Here is a 22,173-nt window from a genome sequence, read left to right on the forward strand (position 1 = left end):
CTAACATGTAATGGGTTTGTCACTTTAAAACAATATTTTAAAAATTTCTCAGTTTTAAATTTTAATGTAGTAAACATTGATACACATAACCTAGATTTTTTTAAAAAAGCAAAAAACAACAACAAAAACCCTTGAGGTCCTGATTTTTAAGACTGTTAAGGACTATTTTTTTTTTTTTGGCTGTGCCGGGCCTTAGTTGCCACACGCAGGATCTTTGTTGCAGGGATCTTCATTGCAGCGTGCGGGATCTTTAGTTGCGGCATGCAGGATCTTTAGTTCCCTTACCAGAGATCGAACTTGAGCCCCCTGCATTGGGAGCGCAGAGTCTTAACCACTGTACCACCAGGGAAGTCCCAAAGACTGTAAGGAGTTCTAAGACCAAAAAGTGTGAATGTCTCAAAATGTTTTAGGTGTTCAGCATGTATGGATAAAAGGTTAATGCCATTTCTGCTTTAATCATTCTAGCATTGCTTAAGCTATAAAATGTGTGTAGTACATTTAAATATATTCTTCGTCTCTATGTATTCAGTTATTGAAAAAGTTTTATTAGTCTCTTTTTTTTTTTACATTTTTTTATCTTGGACGCACTGCACAGCTTGTGGGATCCTAGTTCCCTGACCAGGGATCGAACCCAGGCCCTCAGCAGTGAAAGCTCAGAGTCCTAACCACTGGACTGCCAGGGAATTCCCTATTAGTCTTTAAATTGAAAAAATATATATGCAGGTGGTTTTTAAAAATTCAAACAGTACAAAAGTATATTTAAGTTGTTTTTGAGTTAAAAGGGATGTATTAAATAAATGACCTGTTTGGAACTTTGTAGGGGAAAGAGAATAATTATAACCTTGTCTCACCAATTTACCAAAGTTTTCTAGTTTCTCAAAATTCTTTATCCTCATTTATGATGATAAGAAGCAACAAAAATTTGGAGTGCATACTATATGCCAGGCGTTGTTCTAAAGAGCCTATGTGACATGCTATGGTCACTGATGAAGACACTGTCTCCTGATACTCTTCAAAGCTGAATCCTTAGGTGCCAAAGCTGCCCTATGAGTTGGAACTTTCATTGCGTGAGCCATGCAGTCCTTGTTCTGATAATGATTATCTTATTTCTTGACCATATTTTCCATTTTGATCCAACTGATACTGCTTTAGGTACTGTCTTGGTCGGAAACATTTCGGATGCAATAATAGAATCCTACTCAAATTAACTCCAATAACTGAGGCTAGGGAGGAAGTTACCATAAGGAGATATATCCAGAAAATTTAGGGAAAACCTGAACATCTAGAATGCAGGAAGGCTAAGAACTAAGACCACTGTCCTAGGCAAGAACTAAGACAGGGTCCTCAGTAGTGGGAGGTCATGGACTCCAGTGCTCCACAGAACAAATTTAGATTACTGAGAGAAAGCCCCATTGGTTCATCCCAGTTTGTTCCTTTCAGTCACTTGTCCATCCTTGGTCCACTTTACTGTTGGGGAGGAAGGGAACCAGTGGGGTCATATGACACCTTAGGCTGTCCCTTCCAACAGCTGTGGGCAGAAATGTCAAGAATGTACCTGGTGGTGTACCCCCATCTCTTCATTCTTGAGAATTCTGAGGCATTGATGCTTCTGCCTGTGTGGGATTGTGGTAACCTAAATTTACCACTGACTATGATAATACAAGGGAGTCCCCAGTGAATTACTCAAATTCCACCCATATTCCTTCTAGCTCCTATTTGTAGTACTGAGAATTATTTCAATGAACGTCATGACCCCTTTTTCTCTTATGAAGGAGCCTGGGATGACTAGATGGTTATCACAGTTTCCATTTCAGAAGACAGTGATAAAATCCCTTGGTGAAACTGTTCTTCCCTTGGATGTCAGATTCTTCATATTTATAGGACCCACAGCTGCAGGGATAATATAGCAATTTTTTTTTTTTGGAAATGGAGAAGATCCTTTTTGAAATGTGTTGCCTGACAATCAAAATTTAAATTTGCGCCACTAAAACTAACACTTAATAATTGTGAAAATAAAGCTAAGAAGTCATGTGGATGATTGAAATTCAAAAATGTAATTTCCAATGTGATACACCATATTAACAAATTGAAGGATAAAAACCATATGATAATCTCAATATATGCAGAAAAAGCTTTTGACAAAATTCAACACCCGTTTATGATAAAAACCCTCCACAACGTAGGCATCGAGGGAACTTACCTCAAAATAATAAAGGCCATACATGACAAACCTACAGCCAACATCATTCTCAATGGTGAAAAACTGAAACCATTTCCTCTAAGATCAGGAACAAGACAAGGCTGCTCACTCTCACCACTATTATTCAACATAGTTTTGGAATTTTTAGCCACAGCAATCAGAGAAGAAAAAGAAATAAAAGGAATCCAAATCAGAAAAGAAGAAGTAAAACTGTCACTGTTTGCAGATGACATGATACTATACATAGAGAATCCTAAAGATGCTACCAGAAAACTACTAGAGCTAATCAATGAATCTGGTAAAGTAGCAGGATACAAAATTAATGCACAGAAATCTCTTGCATTCCTATACACTAATGATGAAAAATCTGAAAGAGAAATTAAGGAAACACTCCCATTTACCACTGCAACAAAAAGAATAAAATACCTAGGAATAAACCCACCTAAGGAGACAAATGACTTGTATTCAGAAAACTGTAAGACACTGATGAAAGAAATTAAAGATGATACAAACAGATGGGAGAGATATACCATGTTCTTGGATTGGAAAAATCAACGTTGTGAAAATGACTATACTACCCAAAACAATCTACAGATTTGGTGCAATCCCTATTGAACTACCAAGGGCATTGTTCACAGAATTAGAACAAAAAATTTCACAATTTGTATGGCAACATAAAAGACCCCAACTAGCCAAAGCAATATTGAGAATGAAAAATGGAGGTGGAGGAATCAGGCTCCCTGACTTCAGACTATACTACAAAGCTACAGTAATCAAGACAGTGTGGTACTGGCTCAAAAACAGGAATATAGATCAATGGAACAGGATAGAAAGCCCAGAGATAAACCCACACACATATGGTCACCTTATCTTTGATAAAGGAGGCAGGAATGTACAGTGGAGAAAAGACAGCCTTTTCAATAAGTGGTGCTGGGAAAACTGGACAGCAACATGTAAAAGAATGAAATTAGAACACTCCCTAACACCATACACAAAAATAAACTCAAACTGGATTAAAGACCTAAATGTAAGGCCAGACACTATAAAACTCTTAGAGGAAAACATAGGCAGAACACTCTATGACATAAATCACAGCAAGATCCTTGTTGACCCACCTCCTAGACAAATGGAAATAAAACAAAAAATAAACAAATGGTATGTAATGAAACTTAAAACCTTTTGCACAGCAAAGGAAACCATAAACAAGACAAAAAAACAACCCTCAGAATGGGAGAAAATATTTGCAAATGAAGCAATGGACAAAGGATTAATCTCCAAAATATACAAGCATCTCATGCAGCTCAACATCAAAAAAACAACCCAATCCAAAAATGGGCAGAAGACCTGAATAGACGTTTCTCCAAAGAAGATATACAGATTGTCAACAAACACATGAAAGGATGCTCAACATCACTAATCATTAGAGAAATGCAAATCAAAACTACAATGAGATATCATCTCACACCGGTCAGAATGGCCATCATCAAAAAATCTACAAACAATAAATGTTGGAGAGGGTGTGGAGAAAAGGGAACACTCTTGCACTGTTGGTGGGAATGTAAATTGATACAGCCCCTATGGAGAACAGTATGGAAGTTCCTTAAAAATCGAAAAATAGAATTACCATATGACCTAGCAATCCCACTGCTGGGCATATACCCTGAGAAAACCATAATTCAAAAAGAGACATGTACCACAATGTTCACTGCAGCACTATTTACAATAGCCAGGACACGGAAGCAACCTAAGTGTCCACTGACGGATGGATAAAGAACATGTGGCATATATATACAATGGAATATTACTCAGCTATAAAAAGAAATGAAATTGAACTATTTGTAGTGAGGTGGGTGGACCTAGAGTCTGTCATATGGAGTGAAGTTAAGTCAGAAAGAGAAAAACAAATACCGTATGCTAACATATATATGGAATCTAAAGAAAACAATTGATTCTGATGAACCTAGGGACAGGACAGGAATAAAGATGCAGACGTAGAAAATGGACTTGAGGACACAGGGAGGGTGAAGAGCAAGCTGGGACAAAGTGAGAGAGTAGCATTGACATATACCAAATGTAAAACAGATAGCTACTGGGAAGCAGCTGCATATTACGAGGAGATCAGCTCCCGTGCTTTGTGACCACCTAGAGGGGTGGGATCGGGAGAGTGGGAGGGAGGGGCAAGAGGGAGGGGATATGGGGATATATGTATATGTATAGCTGATTCACTTTGTTATGCAGCAGAAACTAACACAACATTGTAAAGCAATTACACTCCAATAAAGATGTTTTTAAAAAATGTAATTTCAATCATTAGTTTTCAACTTGTCCCAATGAATCTAGAATTGTTAATAAGTAAAGCCTATCTCAAACAACCTTCAAAATTGAAGACTTTAAAGATTATTCAATAAAAAGAATCTCTTTTGTTAAATCTCTGATCAACATCTATCCTCAGCCTATTTCCAAAAGTGGTTCTTATCTTCCTAGGATAGACTTTTCCATAGATGGACAGCTCTGGTAGGTAAAAGAGTTGAAATATTTCTGTAACTTCAAATTTCTGGTTCTAGTTTTTCTTAATCTGGAGGAGTCAGACTAAGTCAGTCATCAGTCCTTTCAGTACTTAAGGTCAGCTGTCTAATCTCAACTGAGTCCCACAGGATGACTTTACAAGTAGGCTCAAGCAACCACAGCCCCTAAAATATTCCTAGGATTGACACAAGACTAAAAATTCTTCCAAATATGGCCAACAAAGTTTTAATCCTATTAAATATTCTTTTCATGTTGGGATGAGAATAGCAACAAATGTTATTCTTTCTTAGTTTTCTATTTACTCAAAGTAACATACGTGGCACAATTTCTCTTCAGATTATGTTGAAATATTTATCATTAGTATTTGAGGTAAGTAAAAATCACTGATACCCCAAATGGCATTTAAATCTTTATTGATACCATTTTGTTTATGAACTAATCTAGCTACATATTCTTCCAAACTGTACCCTTACAATGTAAAGCCAAGACCTTTTCTCAATATTAAAACTTGCGAAAAGGGTTAAGGTTACCTATAAACATCAGGTACGATTCTAAGTTCTGAATCAAAAAATACTTCTAGTGCAATTAATATTAATGTTTTTCAAAACATTAAATGGAAAACTTACAGTTACTTTTTCAAATAAAAGCCACAAGAAATTAAATAATTGCTATGTACATAACAACTTGCTTATATCAAATTGTGAAGAAAAGCATCATGCCAGGTGCTAGGATCTCAAATTAATACACTCAGGTTTTGTACAGTTTGATTTATTCTTTGTTGTAAAACTGCTAGATTGAAATAAGGTCTCTCTATAAACACTATGCTTTGAAATCATATAGATAATATAGTCATTTTATAATATTTTTTGGTTCTAGCATGGTATTCATTTACTTTGTTAGAAGTTATTCACAGGTCCTAAATACTAGATGATTGGAATGTCACACAAGGAAATTATCCTAATTATTCTAATTATATAAATGTCTAATAATTATATATCAGAAAAAAATATATTGTTTAATATTGACCGAATATTTAATACATTTTGTAATTAAATTTCTACTGGCTTTCTTAATTTTAGCTAACCTAAGATAATCTAATGATCAGTTTTTCATTTTTACAACCAAAGCAAGCATTTAGTTTCTATTTATGATAAATCCCAAACTTTTTTTTTGGTTGTCTTTAAAAAGACAAGAACACTTTGATTATAAGAAAATGAGAAATGCTTTTTAAATTTTGTATTATCTTGTTATTGGGAACCTATGAATAAGCTTCAAAAAACAATAACAGGAATTAAAGGATATGGAGAAGGAAGAATTCCATAAATAACATTAAAAAACAAAGAAAAGCAAAAAACAGCACAGAAACACTTGGTACAGATTATTACTAGCTTATAAAACTCAGATCTGCCATTTTTGACACTTATTAAGCTGACAACACATATAGCTGCCTCGTCTACTATAATGGCTGACCTTTTAAAATGTTAATTAGGTTGTCACCTACCTGCAGTCAACATTTTTCAAGAATTAGTTCATTCTTTCTTTGTAGCTTAGGCTTATTGATCATAGAACACTTTATAGCTGTTTATGTTTTCTTTTATGCTGTTGGCATCACAGAAAATTACAATCATGAAATGCTTTTTAAAAATTGATTTGAACACAATGTTTCCTAATAAAATATTTGGCAAATCTGAAATTTTTAAAGTTATCTCCAACATATGTGACCTTTCTTTGCTTATTTTTGTTTAAATTAAAAACTTGGACCACATGAAGGTTGTTAAATATTGAAGGTTTTGAAAAAAAGTTTTAATTTTGTTTGAGAGAATTCCCTTAGCAAAAGCTATCTATTATTTGTATATCCACAGTGCCTAATGTGATGATACACAGTACATTTTGATACCCCTAACTATTATGGACTAACCACTTAAAAGATTTAAAAGGATGAACGTTTGAATTTTCTTCTCTAGTTCCATATTTCTCTGGTATAGACATGTGAACAAAATGTATTTTCTAGCCGTCTCTTAAAAATTAACTAATTGCTTAATTTGTTCTGTTTGCAATGATTGTCTCCTTAACAACATTTTTTTGCTTTTGAATTCTTTGGGGAAAATAGGAACTGTTGGCATAAGCATTTTTTGACCACAAGAAAGAAGGCTGGAAATCTTGTTACTGACATTGATATCTGAGATGGGAGGGTGAGGATTCACATTTAAGGGTGGCAGAAATCCTGGTCTGGTTTGTGTAATGCTGTGATCTAAAGGGAAAGCTCCCGAACCACGCCTTTCTAAAAGGGCATGATTTCTCCTGCTCAGGGGACCTGGTGGGATATTCTCCAACAATTCTTTGGATCCTGACAACAAAGAAGAAGATGGTGAGAGGATCTTTTTCTTTCCTGTAAGTGTTTTGCCATCATCTAAAGTTGCAGGGATGAGACCAGCTGAGAGCTGGGAATCAGAGCTATAGTGATTTGCTCCTGAGTTTCTTTTTTGAACTATACTTCTTAAGGTCGAAGTAAATATTGTCTGGTTAGAGTCTGGGTCCCGGTCAACTGGGATGTCAATGCATTGCTGATTTCCTTCTGAAAAAAATGATTGATAATTTATTTCCTCATATGACATCTTTCTTGAGCTGGCCTGGTCAAAGGCTCTTAACAAATGTGCAGTGTCTTTTATATCAATACTTTGGTGCCTAGTGATGAATCGCTTGGAAAGTGCCAGCCCATTGGTTTTGTAGGATAATTCTTCCTCTGGAGTAATATCCTGGAGCTCCTCTTGTAAGGAGGCCACTCTGTTCTGGTGCATTAATGAGGGGGGACTCTTGATCCAGTGTGGAGCTTGAGGTAGCTTCGGCCCATTAGGGGCCACGCAAGGCTTCCTCAAGGGGGAGCTTGGGTCCCCCATATCATCACTGCTTCCTGTGGGTTCCAGATCTTTAAAGGCAAAAAGTGTCATTTCAGTTTCAGAAGAATGTGATCGTGGCAATGAGGCTGTTTTTAAGTCTATTTCTGAAGGAGTGGCACAGGTGGCTGGGGAATAACACTCATCCATATCCACAGGAGGCATATTTAAGTACTGTTTGGTAGTGTGCCTGCCACAGGGCGATTTTGCTGTCGTTATGATAATGACTTCTTTCCCTTTTGCCTTGCAAGCACTAAGTAGGACTTTCAGGGTCTCTCTGTCTTCTGAATTTACAGCATAAACAAGGGCCGAGTAACTAGAGTGGTCTTGCAAGCTGAGGTCAGCCCCACTCTCTAGGAGCAAAGAAACAACTTCAGGACCAGCTTTTTCTAAGCAAGCATGCATCAAAGCAGTTTTCCCAGATTTGTCCTGTATGTTGGGATCAGCATTGTTTTCTAATAGGTATTTAACCATTTTGGCTTTACTGACGCTCTGGTGATCAACATGTTTGGTCTTACAAGCAATCATTAAAGGTGTTTCCCCTCGGTCATTGCTCTCATTAATGTAGGCTCCGCCTTCCAGCAAGAGTCTTGTAAGGCGAAGCCGGCTCTGATGGACCGCTTTGATCAGGGAATTTCCATCACTGGAAATTTCTATACCTTCATCCATCTTCAAAAGTCAGAATCAATACCTGGTTAGCAAAGAAGATGAAGAACAAAAGATTAGCCTGAATCAATGTCCCAATTTATATTCATGTTGTTATTCACAATTAATGTCTGAAATATGTATAAAGAAGACATAAATAAGATTGTGTTATTAATATAGAGAAAAATTTAGAAGAGTAACAACCTTTAGGGAAGCTTGAACTAAAATTTACTTTCCCAAAATCTTCATTGAATATTTATGACATAACACTAGCCTAGTACTTCTCTAAATCCCACATCAATTAAACAATAATCCACTTGGTTTCCACCTGTGAAAAATATTTTTAAAATAATATTAAAATGCAAATTTAAGCAAAAAAGCCAAAATTCTGTGTAACTGCAACTGAATCAACTAAAATAAGAGCATGTTTACGATAGCTTAGTACAAAAAACTTCTTAGCATTAATTACTTAAACATGCTTTTCAGTTAAATAATGCAATTAAGATCTAAATTTTCAATTTGAGGGGCATTTCGATGTTTCTTTCAAAGGATGAAAAATATTTGGACTACAAGATGTTAAAATAACTGATATAATGTCTGGAATTCACACTGAGATAGGAATGGTGAGCATGAGATTATGTAGTTTTCTTGATTCCATTACTTAAATTGTCCACTGACTAGGTTATGGGGTTAGCAACATACTATTGAGTTAAATTTTGACAGTTGCTCCAAAAAAGTTTTCTAGGCTAGAAACAAGTGAAGACATATAGACTTTAAAAACATTTTATCATTAAAACTGAAAATTATTTATGTTTAATTTATTTAAATAATTTAGATTCAGGATTTCCCTGGCAGTCCAATGGTTAGGGCTCTGTGCTCTCACTGCTGAGGGCCTGGGTTCAATCCCTGGTCGGGGAACTAATATCCCACAAGTCATGCGGCATGGCCAATAAATAAATAAATACATAAATAAAAATTTAGATTTAAACTTATTCAACAGATAATTTCATTAGGTGATAAGAATTATGTCTTTATCGAGAGCCAAGGAAATGTTAGTCTTGTAACAGTCCTTAGAGCTGGGGAGAAAAATCAAATAGAAGTTTGTATAACATTTAGATCTATTTCATTGAATTGTGTAGCTTTGAGAAATCAAGAAGTATTATTTACTCTACTCATTTACTTTTAAAATAAAGAATATGGGACACGGATTTCTATTGTATAGTAGAATAGATAAGGGATCCCCAATCCCCGGGCCACGGACCAGTACCAGTCTGTGCTGTGGCCTGTTAGGAAGCAGGTCGCACAGCAGGAGGTGCGCGGCAGGCAAGCAAGCGAAGCTTCATCTATGTTTACTGCAGCTCCCCATCGCTCACGTTACCGCCTGAGCTCCGCCTCCTGTCAGATGAGCGGCGGCTTTAGATTCTCATAGGAGTGTGAACCCTACTCTGAACTGTGCATGCGAGGGATCTAGGTTGCATGCTCCTTATGAGAATCTAATGCCTGATGATCTGAGGCAGTGATGCTAGTGCAGGGGAGCGGCTGCAAATACAGATTATCATTAGCAGAGAGGTTTGACTGCACAGAGACCATAATAAATCAATTGCTTGCAGACTCATATCAAAACCCTATCAGTGAGTGGCAAGTGACAATTAGGCTGCGTCTGGTGGCAGGCTTTATAGTGGCGAGTGAGTTGATGTACTTCAATTGTACAGCTGCATCTGGTGGTATGTTTTAAGTCAGAATCCGACACTTATTTTTGTCTGCATGTGGCCCACCCGTTATTTTATTTACCACTTCCGTCCACGCCTCTTTCCTGCACTGCACACTTGTCTCAGTCGCAGTTTTGGTAAGCCCGCAAGCTAATCCTAGCCAAATTGAGTAAAAACCAAACGTTGTTGGAGAGCTTCTTTGAAAAGGGGGAAAGACCCAATGATGAGACAGCAGAAGACTCTAAGACTGCCAGCAAAAAGAAAGCTGCATTTAAAAGAAAATAGCAAGAGTCCTACTTAAATTATGGTTTCATTGCAACAGGTGATTCACTTTCTCCAAGCCCGCTCTGTATAATATGTGGTGACTGGCTATCCAGCAAAGCTGTAAAACCTTCAAAACTGCTTCGCCACATGGAGACCAAGCACCCTGCCTCAAAGGACAAGGCTTTGGACTATTTCAAAAGAAAAAAACGTGAACACGAAGAACAGAAGCAATTATTGAAGGCCCACTTCATCAAATGTGTCTGCACTGAAAGCATCATTCTTAGTGGTTAACGGCATTGCTAAAGCTAAGAAGCCCTTTACTGTTGGTGACGAGTTGATCCTGCCTGCTGCTGAGGACATCTGTCTTGAACTTTTAGGAGAGGCTGCACGCAGTTCAAAAGGTGGCATGTGCTCCTCTTTCGGCTAGCACCACAACTAGATGAGTTGATGAAATAGCAGGGGATACTGAGGCACAATTGTCAGAGAGGATTAATGAGTCACCGTGGTAGGCAATCCAGGTTGACGAGTCTACCAATGTTGACAACAAGGCAACAGTGCTTGTTTCTGTGCAATATATTTTTCAGGAGGATGTGCATGAGGATATGTTATGTGCACTTTTGTTGCCAACCAACACCACAACTGCAGAGCTATTGAAGTCTTTGAATGATTGCACATCAGGAAAACTGACTTGGTCATTTTGTGTTGGTATATGCATGGACGGAGCAGCTGCCATGACTGGACGGCTTTCTGATTTCGCTACTTGGGTCAAAGAGGTCGCTTCTGAATGTGAGTCTATGCATTGTGTCATCCCTAGAGAAATGCTGGCTAGCCGAAAAATGTCACCTGAACTTAACAACGTTTGTAGGATGTGTTTAAAATTATCAACCACGTTAAAGTACATGCCCTTAACTCACATCTGTTCATGCTGCTCTGTGAGGAGATGGACGCAGAGCACACGTCTTCTCTTATACACGGAAGTGAGATAGCTTTCTAAAGGTAGATCACTAGCCAGAGTTTTTGAGTTATGAGAGCCACTCCAGAGATTACTTTTAGAAGAACAGTCACCACTGGCAGCACATTTCAGTGACACAGAATGGGTCACAAAACTTGCTTATTTGTGTGACACATTCAACCTGCTCAATGAACTCAATCTGTCAGTTCAGGGGAGAAAGACAACTGTGTTCAAGTCGGTAGATAAAGTGGCTGCATTCAAAGCCAAACTGGAATTATGGGAGCGACAAGTGAACATGAGGATTTTTGACATGTTTCAAACAGAGATTTTGAAAGAGACTGAGCCAGGGCCTTCTTTCTCCCAGATGGTGCATGATCACTTATCTCAGCTTTCAAAAGAGATTGAGCATTACTTCCCAACCACAAAAGACCCCCAAACTGGGAAGGAATGGATCTGCGACCCATTTGTGAATAAGCCAGGTGAATTGACTTTGTCGGAGCTAGAAGAGGATCAACTGCTTGAGATCACAAGTGACGGGGGGGCCTTAAAAGTATGCTTGAGACAATGTCAAATCTCCATACATTCTGGATTAAAGTCAAGGAGGAATATCCTGAGATTGCCACAAAGGCACTGAAAAGCCTGCTTCCATTTCCAACATCCAATCTTTGTGAAGCAGGGTTTTCTGCAGTGACAGCGACCAAAACGAGATCACAGAGGAGACTGGACATAAGCAACACACCTCGGGTGTCACTGTCTCCCATCACCCCTGGATGGGACCATTTATTGCAGGAAAACAAGCTCAGGGCTCCCACTGATTCTGCATTATGGTGAGTTGTATAATTAGTTCATTATATATTACAATGTAATAATGATAGAAATAAAGTGCACAATAAATGTAATGCACTTGAATCATCCTGAAACCATTCCCCACCTACCAGGGTCTGTGGAAAAATTGTCTTCCACGAAACTGGTCCCTGGTGCCAAAAAGGTTGGGAACCGCTGGAATGGATAATAAATATAATGACTTCTTAAAGGAAAGAAGAGATAAAGAGAGCAGAAAGAAAGTGAAGAAAAAAGGGAAAGATAGACATGCACATAGAAATTAATTCAATTGTTAAACAGCTGTAAGCTCCTCATATGTGCTGGGCACTGAGCTACAAAGGTATAGGCCTTAGCCCTGAAGAGGTTACATAGCTGTTTGGAAGAGTTACTGTATAAGCAGCTGGTTATGAGTTTACACACAGACTTTAATGGTTTGAGGATGGAAGGGGCTTCACAGAGGCCAGCCATTTGAGCTAAACCTTGAAGACTGCGAAAGAGTTTGGCAGGCAGAAAAAGGAGGAAAGGAAAAGTAGAGAACACTCGTTGTGCAAAGATCTAGAGGCTTAAAATAGCACAGTTATTTATCATAAATCAGGCTCTACACCATATACCACAACCAAACTTTAGGAAAATATTTTAGCAGGTGATCATACTTACGGTGCTGTGGCAGAACACGTACATCTAATTTTGCCCCTTCCTGAAATCCCCTAAAAGTAAAGATTTTTTAAAAAAAAAACATAAACTCACAAAGATAGCAGGAGAAGGAGAGGAGATGACAAACAACATTTTGGAAGCCAGAAAGCAGATAGGCCAGTGGTAACTGACTGAGCCAACCTGAAAAGGCTGTGCCTCGAGTCATCGGTGGCAGAGTTGAGAACTAAGCCCGTGTACGCTACAAAATCCTTGAAAGAGGCGGCAGTAGGAGGCTCTATAACTAGGGGGTGGAGAGTACAGCTAAATAAGGAGGGCTAGGAGAAAAGCTGTTAGAGAGGCAGTTGGATCCCTACGTCTTGCTCCGGGAAGTGCCGTGGTCCTACCTTGGACCAGCAGAAGCAGCATCACCTGAAACTTGTTAAATATGCAAAATCTCAGGCTCCATCCCAGATCTATTGAGTCAGAGCCTACAGTTCAACTAGATCCCCAGGTGATTTGCATGCACATCGAAGTTTGAGAAGTGCTCCTCCACTCCAAGCCACTAGGAGATAGAAGACTGCCCCTCTCCCACCTCAAAAGATGTCCAGTGGTTTATTCTCCAGAAATGGTGAAACAGAGAGTCTCTGGACTGAGAAACACTAGGCATGTTTGAGGACAAGAAAATAGGAGAATAAGTGATGGTATGTTTACTGACCACTGAGTGAAGGGACTCACAGCCTTCTACCCCAACTCAGCTCCAAGAATGATGGCAGCCATATCTTTATCCTTTAGAAGAAAACTGCTATACTCTTCTCTCAAGAATCTGACCTACCAAGGAGAAAATACTTAAGAGTACTGATCACAGGGATTCCCCAACATGCCACCCAGATCATCCCACAGTGTGGCTTAAAGGTCACACATGGGGCTTCCCTGGTGGTGCAGTGGTTGAGAGTCTGCCTGCCAATGCAGGGGACATGGGTTCAAGCCCTGGTCTGGGAAGATCCCACATGCCGCGAAGCAACTAGGCCTGTGAGTCACAACTACTGAGCTTGCACGTCTGGAGCCTGTGCTCCGCAACAAGAGAGGCCACGATAGTGAGAGGCCCGCGCACCGCGATGAAGAGTGGCCCCCGCTTGCCGCAACTAGAGAAAGCCCTCGCACAGAAACGAAGGCCCAACACAGCCAAAAATTAAAAAAAAAAAAAGGTCACTAATGTGAAAAAGCTTCACATTAGGTTTTTAATCCAAGCCCTTTAATCATGAGCATGAAAACAAAAAGCCTCTTACATTAAAGACAGAGAGAAGAATAGAAAAATCAACTTGGAGAAGACAGATATTAGTCCGAAAAATGAAAACTTCAAAAACTCATTATCCTCAAAGGGATAAGAAGATGTTGTAACCATGAAACAGTGGTAAGAGTCTATTAAAAAGAATATTCAGAGATCATAAAAAGCTCTCAAAAGATAAAAACATGATACAAACTCCAAAACTCAATAGAAGGGTTGAATAATATTGATAAAAATCTCTAACACAGTCAAGCAAAAAGAATAAAGAGAAAGAAAAACAAGAAAATTAGAGGACTAGATCAGGAAATCCAAGATCCAACTAATAGAAGTTCTTGCAAGAGACAATAGTGGGGGTGGAGAAAGGGGTGAGCAGGAGAGGAAATGATGAATAAGATCAAGAAAATTTTTTAGACATGAGGGACATGAGTTCCCAAATTGAAAGGGCCCAAAGAGAACATAGCACAATGGATGAAGACAGACCCTGACCATGGCACATGGTTGTAAATTTCCAGAACACTGAGAACAGAGAAGATTTAGGCAACGGAGGAATATTTTTTAAAATCTGAAGGAAAAATGATTCCCAGATTAGAATTCTCTATCTAGCCAAGCCATCCGTCAAGAATTGGGATACACTCTCAAGAATCTACTGAAGAATATATTCTATCAAGATGAAATGGTGGAACAAGAAAGAAGAAACGAGATCTGGAGATCATCATAGAGGAAAGGCACCGAAAATCCCCAAGAAGATGGTGAGAGGAGATGCCAGGATAATGGATGTGCACAGACATCCTCTCTGAGATCATACTGCCATTTTACCATCTTGTTAACTGAGGACCAAATGCCCAGGTAAGCCTGATCTCAGGTCTTTAAATGACTTGCTTTGTCCTGACCACATCTCTGCTATCCCCTCCATACCCTGCTTTCTGGGGCAGCCACTGGCACTCGTTTCAGCCCTACTCAAATGTTCTACTTTGACCTGCTCTGAGATCTGGGGATAAGTCATGGTGAGCTTAGGAGGAGAAAGACTCAAAACCCATTGCCTTTGCATAGCCACTATCTGCTCTACACTGCAGCCCGCCAGAAGCCCTATCATGGCAAGCCCCATGTTTCCCAGGACTCACTCATGACCTTGCCTAGAGGGGCTCTTGTAAATGCTCAGGGATGCTGAGCTGAACTCAGATCCAGAGACTGTTCAACTTACGTTCTCCTGAGAACTTTTGCCATATATTGTTAATATTGATCTTTCTTTATTCATCTAATTTTGTGCTTTCTACCCAGTTTTCCAAAAATAAACAATTAATTTACTTAAGGATCACATGCAAGCGGGAAACTCAGAAAACAAAAAAGCAAAGGAACGATTTACACAATAGTCAAGACTAAGTTACCTCTTGGTGAGGGTTAAGGAGAACAATGCAATTTGGGAGGGACACACAGAGGCTTTTAAGGTTCAGGTAATGTTCTGTTTCTCAACCTGGGTGGTGTGTATATAGGTGTCCGTTTTATTCTTCTTCTTCAAAGAGTATATATTTCATGTACTCACCTGTATGATATTACTATTCTCTTTTGTAAAGTGGGACATGTACAGAAAAAAAGAACATAGCATTTATGTAAGAATGTTTCATAATTAAAATTAATAAAGAGCCATAGTAAGTCTTAGTTTTCACAACATAAATCACTTTTTGTGGTGTTATCAATAGTATTTACGCCTAGACTTTCAAGGAATTTCAGCTAGTCAGCTCCTGATAAGCAGTATTCAAAAGAATATACTTATTCGTTTCCACTTTAGTTTCATTCATGATGTTAAGCAAAGAACAACCACTAGATATATACATCCATAAATATAATAAAAGTTAACACATGAAATACATGATTTTTGTCCCCCGTGCAACATTCTAAAAAAGCTATTCCAGAGCCAGACATACCTGCAACTCAGCAACCTAGGAATTTAGGGCTGGTTGACAGATTGGGTCCCAACTGAGGTTTATTCTGAATGCGAAACATCTGCAAAGAGCTCACATGAGACAGTGATCACAAAAGAAACCTTCTTTTAGCATTTTTCGTATACAAATAGGTTTAATAAAGCAAAGAGACTTATAGAAACAAGCTGGAACATAATATAAAATATAGAACTGCCATTCAAGAAGAGATAACAGTATCAATCACGTAAAAGCACCTTTGACCAAAAGTACCATTTGATAAACAGATATTCAAATGAGAACCAGTTGCCAGTTACCAGATTTCAATATTAAACTTTCATATAGCTTCTAGTATGCGGGCCAATGTTGTTTTAAAAAAAAGTCTTAAAAGAATCTTTTGGAAAGACACTCAAACCTTTTCACTTATCCTCATGTAAAGATCTTTCTCCACAGTGCTAAACCCAGCCACTTCCTGCCATAACTTTCCCTCCCACACTCGGCATCAGGAGGTTCTGGGAGAAAAAGGGGGGCTGGCTGCGATGCCTGAGGGGGGCAGTGGCCCCGCTCTGGTCCTGTGGAAAGGGAGGGTGCTATGGGCTCCAGGGCCTCAGGGAAGCTGGGCAGTGACACCACTAGCCAGTGGCAACTAGCGAATATATCTACCGTGAGGCCGTAGGCAGACCTCGCCCCTTAGTACTGCAGGGCTGTCAAGCACAAACAACACAGGCTTGTGCTTTGCTCATTATAAAGACCTAAGGTCCACTGGATGGCTCACTTTTTAAATTGTTCACATTTAATAGAGCAATTTTGAATTGTTTAAGCATTAAATTTTTCAGAAAAAAACGTTATCAGGTACTTTATCTTCCATGTGTATACATGTTAGGTTTCCTGGTGTCTCATTTTGTAATCGGTACTTTATTGGAATAATCCCCTTGTCTTCATGCCTTCACCCTCTTTCAGTCCATTCTCTTATCTCACCTCATCCATTCGCACGTCAAAAATGCCCATATTGAAGTTGATTTATTTACTCTTCATAGAGGTAAGCCCCACCTGGGATGAAAACCACCTCTCTAGCCTACGATGATCCTAGTTCAGAAATGTGCCCACCTTCTGTGTCCTCCTGTGAAACATCCTTACTGGGCACCTAGTGCTAATACTGTGTTAACATTCAGTCAGACTCATAATCTAGCTTATAAACGATTCCCCAGTTCCGTTACACCTTCCAGACAGAGAGCAGTTCAACTGGAGAAAGTGTGAAAGTCAGGTAGACCCAGATTTCCATCCTGACTCTCCTAATTACTAGCTGTATGCCCTGGTCAAATCTCTCAGCCTCTGAGTCTTGAGTTCCCCATCTGTGGAAGACAATCATGAAACATTCATCCCCTGGGGGCTGGTAATGAAATCAGACAACATCTAGAAAAAGACTTTCCTGTTGTGCCTTCATACTCACTGTGTTCTTCTTTTTAAATTTTTTTTTTTTTTTTTTTTTTTTTTTTACGGTACGCGGGCCTCTCACTGTTGTGGCCTCTCCCGCTGCGGAGCACAGGCTCCAGACACGTAGGCTCAGCGGTCATGGCTCACGGGCCCAGCCGCTCCGCGGCATGTGGGATCTTCCCAGACCTGGGCACGAACCCGTGTCCCCTGCATCGGCAGGCGGACTCTCAGCCACTGCGCCACCAGGGAAGCCCTTCTTTTTAAAATTTTTATCTCAGAATTTAGCCATCTTTTAGTTTTATCATGTCTCTAATCCACAGACTATTTAAATAACATAAAATATTTAAAATGTTTTTTTAGAATCTGTAAATAATGGTTTGTAAATATAAATGGAACCTAATAAGTGAACTATGGAAAAAGATATCCTTTAAGTGCATTTTCCTTATAATTTCCAAATACAATAATTTCTGCATTATTATAAGATGTTAATTATTAAACAGCTGGATAAATTGCTTTTGATTTTAAAATTAGAATGTCTTTAACTTTGCTTGTAATTCATCATGGCATATTGCTCTACTCTTTTAGTGCCTCTCTCCATCTCCCAAGGCCCCACTAAAATTACAGTTTAGTTATTTTTTTTAAAAGATATCTATTCTGAAGAACACAGAAAACTGGAAGAGAGATATCATCAGATGACCAATTTCAAACAAGCTGTGGAGACAGAGGCGGGTGGTGGTGTGGTAAACTGCCTTAGCATAGCAGAGGCTACAACATAAAGCCCCCGGGAGGTGGCCCCCACGAGAAGGAAGCCAGCTTACCCACAGGACCCTGGAAGCTTAGGACATGGAGGTTCCAAACGACACCGAAAGTGGCAACGAGGCACGGGGCTGAACATGACAGGATGGTTGGATAGAACAACCAGACCCCCAGAACTTTACCCCACCCCAAGCAGACAACCACTCTCTTAGGCAAGAAAACAAAGATTCATTCTCTGAACAGATGGATCAGGTAGGCTCCAACCTTGGAAGCCGTGTGCTGAAAACAAGAGAAAGTGAGTCTACAGGCTGACTGGTGAAATTCCTAGCTACCACGGGACTGGAAGGCAGGAAAAAGAAGTAAAAAGCACTGGATCTTAGAATTATGAACCCTATTAAAAATATCTGTCGATAAATGAAGCAATTCAAACCATAACTACATTCACCCCTCCAGACACCCACTCTACATGGAAATAGAAAGTTACCTGAAAACATTATTCAAAATTTCATACTTCACTTATGTCTTTTCTCTCCCTGGATGAGTTTTCTGTCAGCCAGCTGTCAGTTCCTACTGAAGGAAATCAAAGCTAATCACAGCTACATAAATACCTATAATTTGTTCCACACATCTCTCCCATTTGGAGTCTAGTTTTTTAATTCCTTGTTGAGAAAGACATCCCCACAGTGTTTGTGCAGTTAATCATATTTCACTGATTATGACTCTGCAAAATGTCTGGAGCGGATTCTGTGCACGGCAATCCAGTGTGGGGTGTGTGTGTGTGTGTGTGTGTGTGCAGGAAGCAGTCTACCCTGCAAGGACTGCTGCGGTTGGTAAGGCTGCAGCACTCACCTGGTCTGCCCCATTCTGTGCAGGTGAGGTGGCTGAGGAGGGAAAGGTACTCTTTCTCTTACTCACCTGCTTGCCAGGACTTAACTAGACGTTCCTGTGTCCCTTCTCTTATGTCTCCTTGCTTCTTACAAAGTAGGATTCTGTTTTGAGTACCTAATTTGTGTGGTATCTAACACGGCAGTGCCACGTGGGCCGAGGTGCTTTAAAAGCTGTCTTGGAGATGATAGGCTTGGTGTTTCCCGTGACTTTTTCTCCCCAAGCCACCCCCAGTTTTCCTGTCATTCAGAAAGAAATTTTATTTTCTTCTGAGCCTCTTACTCCACCTCCAGATAGGATGTATGCTCCCTCCCAAAAAGTTACTTATCTGGCCATGGTGGGGCAGGGCAGCAAGGGGGTGGAAATCAACAAATGGGTTTCAAGTTCAAAGTTCAGCCCCTCACCTTTGCCCCAGGATGCCCTGTCTTTGTGCTGCCCACAAGGGGACCAGAGGAGGCAGCAGACTGTGTATCAAAGCCTGGGGCTCTGTCTCCTCCCAAGTTACCAGCTCTTGAGAAGCTGTTCCTTTGAGCTTCTGTTTCCTCATTCTTAAAGTGGGGATAATACCTACTTTACTGAAGATGACTGTGAGGATTTTAGAAGATCCTAATATATTTGCCAGCTAGGAATTCAACAATGTCAGGTTCTAAACATATTATCACTAAACGTGAATGCTCTGGGCTAATGGGGTCTGAGAATGGGGGCTAATGTGCCTATACCAACAGGTTCTCCACCTTCTGTGGGCATAAGATCACATGGTGAGTTTGTTAATAAGATTCCAGGCTCCACTCCCAATAGGGGGTGCCTCCCGTGCACGCTCGGAAAGAATCTGTGACAAACTCTTCATTCTTCATTCCAGTCCCACCACCTATTAGCTATCAATTCCTGCCTCAGGCTCCCACCAAGCTGTCTCCGTCATCACCTCCAGGCCACCTGATGCTCAACTCTCCCGCACACGAGTGAAGGGCAGAGACGCCTGCCACGCCTAGAGAGGGGCAAAGGGAGCCCACAGGCTCAGAGAAGAGTACAGCCTTGAGTTAGAACAGGTCAGGTACTGGAGGTCTGCTGTCCTACCCTTCCCAGACGGGTCTGAGAAAAGTCCAGAGTTGTAGTGGGCAGCCCAGGCCAGGATGCGGAGGCCAGCTGCACCTGGAACGAGGCAAGCCTGCCCGCCACAAGCAAAATATATGTCTTCTCCCCATGCAAGGAAAGGGTCAGAGCCAGAACAAAAGATGCAGCTGAGACTGTCCCAGGAAACATAGTGACTTGCCAGGAAAAGTGTTCTCTGGCACCAGCTTGAAAGAAATATTTAGAAACTGCCCAAGAGGGAGGAGTAGCTGGTGAGGTTTGCTGTCTTTCCCACACGTACCCAAAAGGGCTGGTTACTTCTAGTTAATTCAGCTGTCCCCCAGGGCCCTGGGGCTGGGCCCTGGGGGAGCTGCACTCCCACATGTCTCTGAGACACACACCCCCCTTCCCAGCGCACACACATAAAGACACGCCAACCTATACCTCCAAGTCTCAGGGAACCAAGGTGATGGGATTTCTAGCCTGCTGAGGATTCTGGCAGCGTCTTCACAGTCCTCACTGGCTCAGCTTTTCCTGAGAGCGGGGAGGGAGCGAGCCCGAGGTGCTGTCGGAGAAGGGCAAAGGAAGGTGACTGGGGCGACAGCATCGGGACACCGATGGGGGCGGGGTGCGCGTTTCGTCGCCTCGTCTCGGAGCCAAGGCACAGCTGGAGGGCTGAGGCGATCGCCATCCACGAGAAGGGGTTCTGCCCAGAGCCGCTGCGGAGCGGTCCCCACACCTCCCGTCCGGAGGACACGGCCCTTCTTTGGGAAATAGCACGCCCGATGGGAGCAGCCATTGCCCCCATGCTGGGGCAGGCGCACCTCTGGACCCCAGTTCTCCGACAAGGGGACTGAGGTCCTGGTGCCAAAGCTCTGCGCCCCCAACAGCTCCGGGGACCCGGCTGCCCGCACCTGTGTGGCTCGCATTTGTGGAGACAGTGGCTGCAAACGGCTCCGTAGCCCCCTCTGGCCCGCACCCCGCGCCCAGCCTGCACCTGCCGCCGCCAAGCGGCCGGAGACACCTGCGGAGACACGTCCAAGTCCGTCCCTCCGACCCGCGCGCTCTTCCGGCCGAGCGCGCGCCGCTCCCGCTGCGGCGCGGACCCGCGTCCGCGAGCCCCCTGCCCCGGATCCTCTCAGACATCCCGCGGCCGCGGGCTACCCTCATCACGTCTCCAGCCCTGCAAGGCCGAGAAGGAGGCGAAACCCGCATGCCGGCGGGGTCCAAGACCGCACCGCCGCAAAGCCCGAGCCAAGAACCGGCGGGGATTGCGGGAGGCGCGAGAATGGGCTCCGTGGAGCGCGACCGGAATGGTGGGGCAGAGTCTCTGGACAGGGCCCTGCACCCCGAAGGCCTTCAGTGGGCGCCAGGTCTCTGCAGAGTCAGGGTGTGCGGGAGGTGCCGGCTCCCAGGGCCTGAGCTTACCGGGCGGGGCGCACGGAGGCCGCTGGGCCCGGGCTGCGCCCTCCTCCCAGCAGCCAACACGCAAACCAAAGTTTCCCTAAGTAGGGCTCGCACAGCCAGGGCCTCACACTGACCTGGGACGCGCTGTCGAGTCGGCGGAGTGCCTCCCGCCTCCCCGGTTTCGCTTGGACCCTCTGTGCCTGTGGCCCCGGGGCGCCGTCCGGGCTGGGATGTGGTCTTCGGCGACTCCTCGGCGGCTAGAGTCGCAGATCCCGGTAGGTGCCGCCGTATCCCCAACCCCCACTCGGCGGAGAGATGCGGGCGTCTGAGCCCGAGCGGCGAAGCGTCGTAGCGGGGTCCAGGAGGCGCGCACCTCGCCAGACGCCCGGGCTGCACGGCGTTTCTGTTGGGAGTGACGCGCTGGTTCGCGGCTGTGCTGCAGGTGTGGGCGGCGGCCCCGGGGGCCAAAGTGTGGCCTCTGAAGCCCCGCCTTCTGTCCCCACGAGTATCCGCCCTCCCCCCATTCCCACACCCCACAGGTCACCGCGCTTTGGCCTGAGCGACTTGGCCCAGAGCAAGGGCGGCAGCGTCTCTCCTACAGCAGGGCGTCAGCCACCCCTCTATAACGGCCCTTAGTCCCCCAGCCCGTCTACATTTGCATCCCCCCCGCCCCGCAGTTCATATCCACCCGGCTGGTCCGTGTGTCTGTCCCCTACGGGTCTCTCTTCCCCCTTCCCGTCCTTGTACCCTCTTTTGGTAAAGCCAGAGCCTCACTTC

At 42.3% G+C, this 22,173-nt stretch overlaps 1 protein-coding gene and 1 pseudogene across 1 annotated transcript; one reads left to right on the top strand and one right to left on the bottom strand.

The window, feature by feature from the left end:
• Positions 1 to 5,811: 5,811 nt before the first annotated feature.
• ANKRD34B (ankyrin repeat domain 34B) lies at positions 5,812 to 8,335 on the bottom strand. The gene has a single exon (XM_022551269.2). It carries the CDS (start codon positions 8,287 to 8,289, stop codon positions 6,745 to 6,747), a length of 1,545 nt encoding a protein of 514 aa, XP_022406977.1. The 5' UTR covers positions 8,290 to 8,335; the 3' UTR covers positions 5,812 to 6,744.
• A 12,271-nt stretch (positions 8,336 to 20,606) lies between these two features.
• On the top strand, positions 20,607 to 21,529 carry LOC149749583 (uncharacterized; annotated as a pseudogene).
• The last annotated feature ends 644 nt before the right edge of the window (positions 21,530 to 22,173 follow it).

The sequence above is a fragment of the Delphinapterus leucas genome, chromosome 3 (genome assembly GCF_059928025.1).
Source record: "Delphinapterus leucas isolate spDelLeu-1000000601 "Yukka" chromosome 3, BTC_Dleu_Yukka2, whole genome shotgun sequence".
NCBI classification, from domain to species: domain Eukaryota; kingdom Metazoa; phylum Chordata; class Mammalia; order Artiodactyla; family Monodontidae; genus Delphinapterus; species Delphinapterus leucas.